General features: G+C 46.6%; 1 protein-coding gene across 8 annotated transcripts; it reads left to right on the top strand.

Annotated features, from left to right (window-relative positions):
• The first annotated feature begins 2,031 nt into the window (after positions 1 to 2,031).
• LOC119349400 lies at positions 2,032 to 5,332 on the top strand. Of its 8 annotated transcripts, XR_005169406.1 has the most exons (5): positions 2,069 to 2,384; positions 3,002 to 3,495; positions 3,757 to 3,859; positions 4,672 to 4,909; positions 4,981 to 5,332. XR_005169406.1 is itself a non-coding variant. In XM_037617431.1 (3 exons), exons 1-3 carry the CDS (start codon positions 2,171 to 2,173, stop codon positions 5,021 to 5,023), a joined length of 360 nt encoding a protein of 119 aa, XP_037473328.1. In that variant the 5' UTR covers positions 2,036 to 2,170; the 3' UTR covers positions 5,024 to 5,332. The 8 variants fall into 8 exon arrangements, 1 of the variants encoding a protein (XP_037473328.1); XR_005169407.1 differs by lacking the exon at positions 3,002 to 3,495 and having other exon boundaries at positions 2,070 to 2,384; positions 3,536 to 3,859; XR_005169410.1 differs by having other exon boundaries at positions 2,074 to 3,495; positions 4,672 to 4,885.
• Positions 5,333 to 12,513: the final 7,181 nt, after the last annotated feature.

Below are 12,513 nucleotides of genomic sequence, written 5' to 3' on the forward strand. Positions count from 1 at the left end.
TAAGTCAGAGCTTTCTTATTGTTTCTTTCATTTTTCTAAGGTCGATCAGTAATCAGTGTATTTTTCCAAATAATTGGCAGTGGGAGGTATTCGTATTTTGATCTGATTAATGTTGTATAGAAATGGCAATGAAACAATGTAACTTTTTTTCTATCAAAATCGATGGTTTCTTGTGAAATACAACAAAAACATTGTGAAATTTATGTGGTCCAAATGGTCCTTGCATATCATGTGAGCTGTAACTTCTTATAGAGAAGAGTGGTACCGAGTCATACGATTAATTTTGACATCCACAATTAACTTGGTAAGGAATTAAAGGAAGCAGAGTTTTGCGGAACTGCAGGAATGATTTGGTTTTTAACAGAGCATCAAATACTCATTTTTTGCAGGTTATCTTCCGAGCTACTACATTGATCCGTATGTGGTCGCTACTCCCTCAGACGGAGGCCAGGGAGCATTTGGTTACTGAATCTACCCGATGAGAGATGGTAGCTTGGGCTATTTTCAGCCGGTTTGGATGGCGGTCATGTAACAGGATAGGCAATTAGTTTTCCTATCTATATCTTTTGCCGTCTGATTGTGGCTTTTAGTCTTTGCTCTTCGTGAGCTTTTTTGCATACTTTGCTTAAGACCTCTTGACCTTGTTGAACTTATTTGTGTTCTAATAAAGGTGCCCATATGCATCGTTTTGATGCAGAGGCCGGGGTTTCACCCCTTTTTCAAAAAAAATGTATGAAATTCAAGGAAGGCGGGTTCTTGAAAAAAGATATTGTTACTGTGATAGGATGAAAGTTACTGATATTTTAGTTGCGAGGACATGAGGTGGATACAATATGTTTGCAGAGCCGATACACCTTGAGGAGTAAGGAGACACGATGAACTAGGGGGAGAAGATCGGTAAGAAGAAAGGAGGACAAACCCATTTTAGTTGACCCACAGACCCAATTCCAAAGACCGATATTGATGCTATAGAAATTAGAGGAACCAAAACACCACTAGCTAGGTCTCCAAGGTTAGGCGGGAACGTCTAATCAGAACAGAAATGGAGCCGAGAGACCATCATCACTCCACCGGCGAGCCATTGCCGCTAAGAACACATAAAACTAATAGAGAAAACCTAATCTACATGCTATGCAAAACTATGCAACGGTCTTGGGGGTTCCTCGATCTCTTGGGGGCGAGAAGGGTAGATGCCGTTTCTCCTTGAGGGAAATTATAGATACTCCTTCCAATATTTCTTTATGGAGGGAGTATTATTTTGAGGGAGAGAACGAGGGGAATGATAAAAAAAATTGAGGCAATGGATAGATGGCGCTGGGTGAGGCCCACAGCCTGGAGTGAGTGATTAGGCCCAACATAAGCGCTGTTTTCTGATATCCCAACGCCACAAGCCCAGCCCAAAGTTCGCCCGGCGGCGGGCAGGGGAGGTGGGAGAGAGGGCCGAGGGCTTGGCGGCGCTAGGGTTTCCCCTGGTCGCCGCGCGGGGGCGACCCAGGGGAGGGGCCCTTGAATTACAAGCTAGAAACTGCATTGCAGCTTTGCAAGAGATACAACTTTATTAAGAATTAATAGGCCCTAATCAGAACAGAAATGGAGCCGAGAGACCATCATCACTCCACAGGCGAGCCATTGCCGCTAAGAACACATAAAACTAATAGAGAAAACCTAATCTACATGCTATGCAAAACTATGCAACGGTCTTGGGGGTTCCTTGATCTCTTGGGGGCTAGAAGGGTAGATGTTGTTTCTCCTTGAGAGAAATGATAGATACTCCTTCCAATATTTCTTTACGGAGGGAGTATTATTCTGAGAGTATTATTTTGAGGGAGAGAACGAGGGGAATGATAAAAATAAAAATCTGAGGCAATGGATAGATGGCGCTGGGTGAGGGCCCACAGCCTGGAGTGAGTGATTAGGCCCAACATAAGCGCTGTTTTCTGATAGGTAAATGTTTGGAGCCGGCAGACCGGCCGAACTTTCGGCCGGTTCCCATGCCACGCTGGCTCACGCGCCCGTGAAACAACTGTCTCGCGCGAGACGCGTATACATAGTAGGGCCCACGCATGAAACAACTCACCGCTGGCCACACAAACCTTATCCCCACCGCCGCCCTCTCTCTGAGTCTAAAATACCAGCGCTGGCGACTGCATTTTTGAGGACGCCAGAGCTGATGCAAGCGGGAGCAGCGTCCATGGATGTGGAACTGCATCCTCTTCTCCCCCGACGCCCGGAGCGGCGAGCTGCAACCATGGACGGCAGGAGCTGCAACCCGTTTTCGTGGGAGCTACACCGGCGTCCATGGGAGCTGCGGCCGAAATTCGAGCTGCAACCATGGATGGCGGGGAGCTGCAATCGGCCTCCGGGGGAGCTGCGTGCGGTGAACGGTGACTTTTCTTTTCACTGGAATACAAGTGCTACAACCGTTTTTCCTTCTTGCTGGTATCGGCGGCGAATTTTGCTGGAAACGGCTACGGATTTTGCTACATTCATTCACGGCCGAGCTGCGTCCCGTGACGACAGCGACCTATTTTTTGCTACAACCGTTGTAGTTTTTGCTACGTCCGTGGATGATTTTTGCTACATCCTTCTTTCATGGTGAACCTGTAGGCTCGATGGCGGCGACCTATTTTTGCTACAACCGTTGTAATTTTTGATATGTCCGTGGATGATTTTTGCTACATCCTTCTTTCATGGTGAACTTGTAGGCTCGACGGCGGCGACCTATTTTTGCTACAACCGTTGTAATTTTTGCTACGTCCGTTGATGGTTTGTGCTACATCCCTTTTTTCATGGTGACCTTGTAGGCTCGACGGCGGCGACCTATTTTTGCTACAACCGTTGTAATTTTTGCTACGTCCGTTGATGGTTTGTGCTACATTCCTTTTTTCATGATGAACCTGCAGGCTCGACGGCGGCGACCTATTTTTGATACAACCTCTGTACTCTTTTCTACGCCCGTCGAGGATTTTGGCTACATCCTTTTTTCACCATGGACCTGCAGGCTCGACTGCGATTAGCGGCGGGTGGGAGTGGCTGGCGAGCACGGGCGGCGCAGGGTTGACCGGTGAGCATGGGCGCGAGCGCGGGCGGCCGGTGATTCAGGCGCGAGCACGGGCAGCCGGCGAGTGAAGGCGCGAGCGCGGGCGGCTCGGGTGTGGCCGGCAAGCACGGGTGAAGAGAGCAGGAAAGGTCCAATCCAACGATTGTATATACGCGAATCGGATGGCTGCGCGCTGACCGGCCCAAATTTGGGCCGGTGCGCCGGCGCCTATCGGTGCCCTTTCTGATATCCCAACGCCACAAGCCCAGCCCACAGTTCGCCGATCTGCGTCCTCCTCTCCCTTGTTCGTCCTCCTCACCGGTCGCTCGCCGGCGCAGGCTCTCCCGAACCCAACCGCAGCCGTCGCGGCCGCTCGCCATCCGTCCTGGTCCGCCGCTTCAGCCTCGCCCTCCAAGCCTGCATCCCGCCTCCCTCCACCGCCGCCACCGCTCAAGGTACTCACTCTCCTGACCTCCCGTTATACATACCTCGCAGATGTGGTCTCCGAGCTCCTCGTCTCGTCGGGTGTGATTCGATTCACATTAATTTAAGCGGCACGCCCATCTGCAGCCAGCTGCGTGAAGCAGAGTTCACTTGTCAAGCCTGACAGTGACAGTAATGTATACATTTGTGCTTTGCTAGCTGAATTACTCTGTTCTTTTCTGTTAATGTTACTTCAAAGAGTCATCAGATTTTCACCTACCCGCGCTATGCAGGTGAAGGGGAAGCAATTTTGCGTGGAAGTTCCGTTTCTCTCCGATGTCTGAGAAGAAAGCTCCTAGGAAGTTTATCTGGTCGGTGGACTGCAGCGATATTCAGGTTCAGTTACAGCATCCAATCATCTGTATATCTCAGCGCCTCTTTTGTTTTGTACCACTCACAATCCATATGTGCATATCAGAGGAAATGTGCTTTCACCAGGCATGTTGGAGCGAGCATACCTAGTTCCCCGGTTGCAAATATGATCCTAACTAGCCATTAAGATGTTAATTCCACATTTTCTTGATGTAATCTCTAAAGGATCGACAACCTGTTAGTCTTATTATAGAGTGTTGAGCCGCCAACTCCACATTTCTCTTGGTCTAATTTCTAAAGTGATAATGTGCAGCATCTCCTGATGAACATGTTTTAGGATAATATTACTTTAGATAATTTTTTGATGGGTTTTTTCTGTGTCCCTTAAAATCAAATATAATGAAATACGTTTCACAGTAAATTTTCTGCCCCTAGTTGTAAAGAACAGGTTCAATTCAGTCCGATTTAGTTCTTATGATGTTATTATTGATGCCTTGTTCAAATCAAAAGGACGAGAATGAATTAATCAATGATTTATTGCTTAATACCAAAAAATTGTGCTAATTTATGAATTTGTTGATTCCAAAGATTCTGCTATGTTGGTCTCAGCATGAGGACTGCTAATCTATGGAACAAATATGCTGTTGCGCTGCCTGATTTCCTCTAATTCTGAAAATATGCGCATCTAATCTCCGATATTGTTATGTGCAAAACCAATATGTCATCGTTCTTAAGTACATGCAGGCGCTGACTCTGTACTTTTCCTGTTGATATGCACTTTAGTATATCAAAATGTACACTTAATGTGGTGTTTATATTTTCAACTCACACAATAGAGAGGGGCAGTGCACCAACCAACTGGCACAAGCTGTACACTGACGGCATCCAGTTTGGCCTTCCCGTCAACATAAGTTATCATTCCTGTTCATCTGTCTCTTCTGTGATCCGATTCACGCGACTTAAGAGTTAAGAGGCACACCCATCTGCGTGCCAGATGCTTGGATCAGGAGGGTCAGGAAACAGAATTCAGCTGCGTAGCTTGACAGTGATGTATGTCTGTGGTTTGCTAGCTGAGTAAGTCTGTGCTCTATGTGCATGTCACCTCAAGTAATCATAAAAAATTTACTCATGTGCGTGCTATGCAGGTGGAAGAGAAGCAGTTGGCATGGAAGTTCCATTTCTCTCTGATGTCCGAGAAGAAAGCTCTTGTAGAAAATGGTTGTGTACACAGTGCCTAATCTGTTTTGTACCATCACATTTCATATGTCCATCGGAGAAAATGTGCTTTCTTTAGGGGTGTTGGAGTGGACCGAGTTACAGTCCTCATTTATATGGGCATAGGCAGTGACAAAGAAAAGGGCACTGCAATCATTTGTTTTAGTGCTTGTCTTTGTTTTTGTTGCTTCCGTTGTATGGTTGCAAAGTTAGGCTTCATCTGATTTTTGTTAGTTAAGATGATCTCATTAAGCTGATAAATAGAATTCCACACGACCCTTTATTCCAGTTTTCACTATCTGGAATGTGAGTAAGAGTATGAAGAAGAGAGAAATGACTCCAACGGCTCCTGTACGGAGCGGCGACCAGGGTGGCGATGGCGAGCGCGGCAGACCAGGACCGGCGGGGCGCGTCGGAGTGGACGCTGGTCCAGGCGGACGCGGCGCCGGCGGGCCCAGCGCCCAGGGCAGGGCCGCGGTGCGCCCCGGTGGCTGGCGGAGGCTGGTCACGCGGCCGCTTCTAGACCCTGGCGGGGGTGGACTCCGATGACGAAGCGGAAGACGAGGAAGATGGAGCGGGGGAGGAGGGCGGTCCGTCCCAGTGCTCGGTGGGAGATTTTGAGACCAGGGCAGACGAGCTCGGGGGCTCGTTCCTCGCTGGCCGGCGGCGGGCATTTGCGCCTGGAGGTCGTGGCCCTCGTCGGCGTGGATCTCAGGCTGGGGCCGTGCGCAGTGCCGCCCGGGTGGCGACCCCGCAGCAGGGGCTCGCTGTTCTCGCGGTCCCGGATGCGAAGGAGGGCCTCCTGCTTCGGGCAGGCTCGCAGGGCTCAGGGGAGGCTGCTGTGCCGGCGGCGGTGGTGCGAGTGGCGCCGACGGCGTCGGGGTCGCCCTGCTCTAGGGTTGGGGTCCTGGAGCAGGAGGGTCAGGTGGGCCTTGGGGCCATCTTGGACTCGCGGCCCACTTCTGGCTCGGGTCCGGCCCAAGTGGTGGTGGCCAGCTCGGGTCGGCTGCGCCGGGGAAGCCCAGTGCCTATAAGCAGGAAGGCCGGCCCGCCAGGCCCTGGCGCAGTGGAGATGGTACTTAAGTGGCTCTGGCTGCCCAAAGGAACCCTAGGTCCGTCGCTAGGGTTTCCAGCCACCAGATCGGAGGCGCGTCGTTTCGGCCGCTCCGCTCGCTCCCTCCTCCCCATCTGCCCCCCGCTGCTCCTCCTGCACTCCTTCGCCGAGGTGGTAGCCATGGGCTCCAAAGACAACCGGTGGGCGGACAAGCGTCCCCTGCCGCCCCTCTACCCGGCAGCGGAGCATTGCCGCGAATGCGAGCTTCGTGTGCACGCCAAGGCGCAAGGTGCGGTGCACGAAGGTGAGGCTGGCTGTTGGGGGCCGCCGCCGTCGTGGTGGCTGAAGGAGCAGGAGCGCAAGAAGCCGAAGAAGGAAGAATACAAGAAGAAGGGGCTCGAGCTCAAGCGTCTCGAGGAGATGCCGCAGTTCCAAGGCGACCGGACCGGCGACCCCTACGCCGCGAAGAAGAAGAAGAAGTTGAAGCCGGTGGGGAAGTCGAGCTCCAAGACGCCGACCTCACTTCCTGTGGTGTCCTCCAAGGGCACGGCCGCTGAGCCCATTCCAGTGGAGGAGGCCGAGGACAGGGGGTGCTTCAAGTGCGGCCATGCAGGCCATTTCCAGAGCAACTGCAAGTTTCAGCCTCTCTGCATCCTCTGCTCCCAGGAGGGCCATGTCTCGGCCTGTTGTCCCTCTCGTGGCAAGCCCCTCATGCTTCAGACTATGTGGCACGCCATTCCGGGAAAGGGGGTTCTTTTGCCTGCAGTTTCCTGAAGATGCCAAAGATGAGCAGAGTGGGTTCGAGGTCAACGCTGCCTTCTATCAGTGTCCCTGCTACGTCTTGAGCTTGCGTTGGTTTTCCTCGAAGAGGAGAGGGTGATGCAGCAATAGTAGCGTAAGTATTTCCCTCGGTTTTTGAGAACCAAGGTATCAATCCAGTAGGAGGCTCCTCAACAAGTCCCACGAACCTACACAAACAAATAAAGAACTCGCAACCAACGCGACAAAGGGGTTGTCAATCCCTTCATGGCCACTTGCGAAAGTGAGATCTGATAGAGATAGTATGATAAGATAAATATATTTTTGGTATTTTATAATATAGATGCAGAAAATAAAGATGCAAATAAAAGTAGATTGGAAACAAATATGATAGGAGATAGACCCGGAGTCCATAGGTTTCACTAGAGGCTTCTCTCGAGAGCATAAGTATTACGGTGGGTGAACAAATTACTGTCGAGCAATTGATAGAAAAGCGAATAATTATGACGTTATCTAGGCATGATCATGTATATAGGCATCATGTCCATAACAAGTAGACCAACTCCTGTCTGCATCTATTACTATTACTCCACACATCGACCGCTATCCAGCATGCATCTAGAGTATTAAGTTCATAAGAACAGAGTAACGCATTAAGCAAGATGACATGATGTAGAGGGATAAACTCAAGCAATATGATATAAAACCCATCTTGTTATCCTCGATGGCAACAATACAATACGTGCCTTGCAACCCTTTCTGTCACTAGGTAAGGACACCGCAAGATTGAACCCAAAGCTAAGCACTTCTCCCATGGCAAGAAAGATCAATCTAGTAGGCCAAACCAAACTGATAATTCGAAGAGACTTGCAAAGATAACTCAATCATACATAAAAGAATTCAGAGAAGATTCAAACTTGGTTGGACCGATTCTGGAAATAATGTGACCGTTAGGATTTTCGGTGGGACCGACATGTCAACTCGATGGGACCGATATGGTTAGGGTTAGGGCATAACTTAATCTTGGTCAGACCGATTACTCAAACCCGGTGAGACCGATTTTGGTAATAAGCTAACCAGAGAGTTCGTCAGGCAAACTCGGTGGGACCGATTCGCTCGTCTCGGTTGGACCGAAATGTTACGAATAGGAACAGAGAGTTTGCATTGTAATCTCGGTAGGACTGATTACACAAACTCAGTGGGACCGATTTTGGTAATGGATACATACAGACAAATTACAATCCCATCTCAATGAGACCAAGATCCCTATCGGTGAGACCGATTTGATTAGGGTTTGTGGCAGTGGCTATGACATCTGAACTCGGTGGCGTCGGATAGAAAGAATCGGTAGGGCCGAGTTGGGCTTTTGGTTTGGGTCATATGTGGATGTGAGAAAGTAGTTGAGGGCTTTGGAGCATATCACTAAGCATTTTGAGCAAGCAAGCCATTAAGCAACACCTCATCCCCTCTCGATAGTATCGGCTTTTGCTATAGACTCAATGTGATCTTGGATCACTAAAATAGAAAATATAGAGTCTTGTGCTTTGAGCTTGAGCCAATCCTTTGTCCTTAGCGTCTTTAAGGGGTTCCACATCCTCTAGTCCATGCCACTCCATTGTTGAACTTATCTGAAACATACTAGGTATAAGTGTTAGTCCAACAAGAGATATGTTGACATAAATTACCAAAATCACCCAGGGAGCACTTGTGCTTTCAATCTCCCCCTTTTTCGTAATTGATGACAACATACATCAAAGCTTTAGATAAAGATATAGAGAATAACAAGTAAAGCTTTGGAAAGATATGTAACATGCATAGGCTCCCCCTACATGTATGCAATCATGTAAATATAGAATATAGGAGCATGTGAATGCATAAGCATGACAGAGTAAGCAATGTGCTCCATGTATCTTGGTTATATGCATCAGAGCAAATGATGTGAATATGGAAAATGTACCTTCATGCTCATGATTCCTTCTTGCAAATAGTATGTACATCAGCAAGAAATCCTCATACACATGACTGTGATGCATATACTTACCTTGTGGTCTTGAGTTGACTTAGGATGGAATGAATCTGCGTAAACAAGGTTACATAACACAGATACACCTACTATCCAGAGCAAACAAAAGAAACCACAACAGTACCAAGACTGGGATGACATGTGGAGTGAGTACTGACTACCACATTAAATATAGACATGTCCCCAAAGGTAAAGATGTGCAATGAATTCAAGGATTTACTTCCCTTAGATGTCTTGCTCCCCCTGAATCTAGCATGGGATACTGGGAGAAGATAGGGTACAGAAAACCAGAGCTCAAAGAAAAGAAACGGAGCTAATGCAAACAAACAAATATGAACATGTCTTTCCCCTCTTAAAGACATGTGACTTCTCTCCTCTTAAACACCAAGCATCTAGGGTCCTTGATGATTACTCTCTCTCCCCTTGAGTATTCTCTCCCCCTATCGATATGATTAAGATTTGATGTGATCTCTCTCTCCCCCTTTGACATCAATTTCCAAGAAGGGTTCTTTTGGATTTTTTTTTCACGAATGGGTTTGGTCCTTGAGTCACAGAGCAGAGCAGCAAGTTGAATGTGATGCTGGTAGAGAACAAGAATTATTGAGTGGAGCTGGATCAAAAGGAATACATAAACAAGTGGCAAGGTGTCTTTCCTGTAGTGAAGTCGGTGGCACCGATTTTTATGCTTCGGTTGTACCGAAAGATTTCGGTTGGACCGAAGGCAATGGGCCGGTGTTACCGAGTTCATCACAGAGAGAACACTTGTCACCTCAGCTCACTAGACAAGTAAGATCTCACAAGGATTTGCAAGGAATTAACTAAAAGATTTGCAATGAATCGGATGCAGGGAATGCAGAACAAAAAGGGGAAATCTAGATGAAGTTTTTTTTTGAAAGGGGAAACAAATATGCATGAGACAAATGCAAGAGCACATAGAAAAACACAAGAAACCTTCATCTTGAGTTTGTCAGCGACAAAGTCACCTATGTTAGAGTATATTGACATAGGAGTCAAGTGAGATCACTTGATCATAGGTCATACTCATCGTTTAAGCTCAAAATGGGGTTACCATTTTTCGTCTAAGCGTCTTGATGTATTCACATCTTGTTGAGTTGCTTTGACTCATGACTTGGAGTAAAGCTTCTCTAAGATGGAATAACATACCTTGGGTGGTGATGTTGATCATGATCATGTAGTTGAACTAGTGTGGATTGCTCAAGATTGATGTAGCTCATCAAGAGTTGGGAGCACCACTTTGGAGTTTGAGTTCATCTTCCTACATGGGTTATTTTTTTGCAAGGAAGAGCACTTGTGTATCCAAAATGACAATCATGAATCTCAATAACAAATTTGTCAAAGGATATGTTTGAATGGTTTCGTGCTTCCTTGTCTTCAACCACCATTGTGTAGAGACTTGATGGTGTAGAGATTGCTCAAGATGTGAGTGAGTTGCAATCTCATAGATTTAGATTCATCCAAGTACCTACACGGGTTAGATAACATGCAAGGCGCAAATATGTCCAATACATAGGATTATCATCATAAGAGAAATGTCAAGGATTAGTCATAGGCTCATGTCTTGCATGTATCAAATGGAGTTCCTACTCTAAGTTTGAAGCATCAATGATGTTCAATTCACCTCTTAACCTACAAAACACTTTCTCATCAAGTGGTTTAGTGAAAATATCCACTAATTGCCTGTCGGTGCGAACATGCTTAAGATTAATGTCCCCTTTGGCAACATGATCTTGAATGAAATGATGAAGAACTTCAATATGCTTAGCTTGAGAGTGTTGCACGGGATTGTGAGCAATCTTGATAGCACTTTCATTGTCACAGAGCAATGGAACATGTTTCAAATATATCCCATAATCTTTAAGAGTTTGGGTCATCCAAAGTAATTGAGCACAACATGAACCAGCGGCAATATATTCCGCTTCGGCGGTGGATAAGGATACCGAGTTTTGTTTCTTGGAAGACCAAGACACAAGAGATCTACCAAGAAATTGACAAGTTTCCGAAGTGGACTTTCTATCAACCTTGTCACCGGCATAGTCCTAGTCGGAGTAGCCAACAAGATTAAAGGAGGCCCTCTTTGGATACCAAATGCCAAAATTTGGTGTATGGATTAAGTATCTCACTATCCTTTTCACGGCCTTAAGATGACATTCTTTAGGAGCCGCTTGATATCGTGCACACATGCACACACTTAGCATAATATCGGGACGTGAAGCACATAGATATAACAATGAACCAATCATAGAGCGATAAACCTTTTGATCAACCGGTTCACCATCTTTGATCAAATCAAGATGTCCACTAGTAGGCATGGGTGTAGTCATACCTTTGCATTCTTGCATATTGAACTTCTTGAATAAGTCCTTGGTCTACTTTGTTTGAGAGATAAAGGTACCTTCCTTAGTTTGCTTGATTTGCAAACCGAGAAAGAATTTGAGTTCACTCATCATAGACATCTCAAACTTCTCTGACATTAGCTTTCCAAACTTCTCACTAAAGTGAGGGTTAGTTGAACCAAATATAATATCGTCAACATAGATTTGGCACACAAATAGTTCTCCATTACCCCTTTTAGTAAAAAGAGTAGAATCAAATTTTCCAATTTCAAAGCCTTTTTAATAAGGAACTTGGTCAAGCATTTATACCATGCTCTAGGAGCTTGTTTAAGACCGTAAAGAGCTTTGTGAAGTTTGTAAACATGATTAGGTTTCTTAGGATTGAAAAAGCCGGGAGGTTGCTTAACATAAACTTCCTCCTCTTTTTCACCATTTAGAAAAGCACTTTTAATGTCCATTTGGTACAAGGTGATATTATGGTGATTAGCATAGGCAAGTAAGATGCGAATGGACTCAAATCTAGCAACGGGGGCATATGTCTCACCATAGTCCATACCTTCGACTTGGGTGTAGTCTTGGGCGACGAGACATGCTTTGTTGCGAACTACTTGTCCATCTTCATCTTGCTTGTTGCGAAACACCCATTTGGTACCGATGATGTTGTGGTTGTTGTCGGGCTTCTCAACCAATGTCCAAACTTGATTTCTCTTAAAGTTGTGTAGCTCTTCATGCATGGCGTTTATCCAATCCGGATCTTCCAAAGCTTCTTCAACCTTCATGGGTTAAATGCTAGAGATGAATGAATAGTGTTCACAAAAGTTAGCTGAACGAGTTTTAGAGCGAGTGATTCTCCCGGTTTGGATATCATTGTAGATTTGCTCGACGGGATGGTCTTTAGCAACTCTTGCTCGAACTCGTGAAAGCTTTTGCTTGGATCTTGGTGGAACATCTTCTTCATCTTGTTCTTCTTCCTGGCCTTCTTCGTTGTTGACGTTGTCGTTATCTTGTCGTGGTGGAGGAGGTTGTTGATGTTCATCTTGGTGTACTTCCTCGTTTTCTTCATCTTGGTGTGTCCCACTTGTGGATGCTTCCGTATCAACTCTTGGTTCACCTTGTCGTGAGGTGGAAGCTTCCACTTGGACGGATGAGGTACTCTCCTTCACCTCCGTTGGACGAATCTTGCCAAGACAAGTCTTGGATTGCTTCCGAAGGGTCTTTCTCTCCTACATCAATTGGTAATTGCTCTACTTGCGAGCCATTAGGTTCATCAAAC

This window comes from Triticum dicoccoides, chromosome 1B (genome assembly GCF_002162155.2).
Source record: "Triticum dicoccoides isolate Atlit2015 ecotype Zavitan chromosome 1B, WEW_v2.0, whole genome shotgun sequence".
NCBI classification, from domain to species: domain Eukaryota; kingdom Viridiplantae; phylum Streptophyta; class Magnoliopsida; order Poales; family Poaceae; genus Triticum; species Triticum dicoccoides.

Bases quoted from the DNA above. Each gene is read 5' to 3' on its own strand.
- LOC119349400 (XM_037617431.1), top strand. From the start codon at position 2,171: ATGCAAGCGGGAGCAGCGTCCATGGATGTGGAACTGCATCCTCTTCTC. The intron at 2,385-3,756 runs GTGACTTTTCTT...CGCGCTATGCAG, and splicing joins GGAGCTGCGTGCGGTGAACG to GTGAAGGGGAAGCAATTTTG. The intron at 3,860-4,980 runs GTTCAGTTACAG...CGTGCTATGCAG, and splicing joins TGGACTGCAGCGATATTCAG to GTGGAAGAGAAGCAGTTGGC.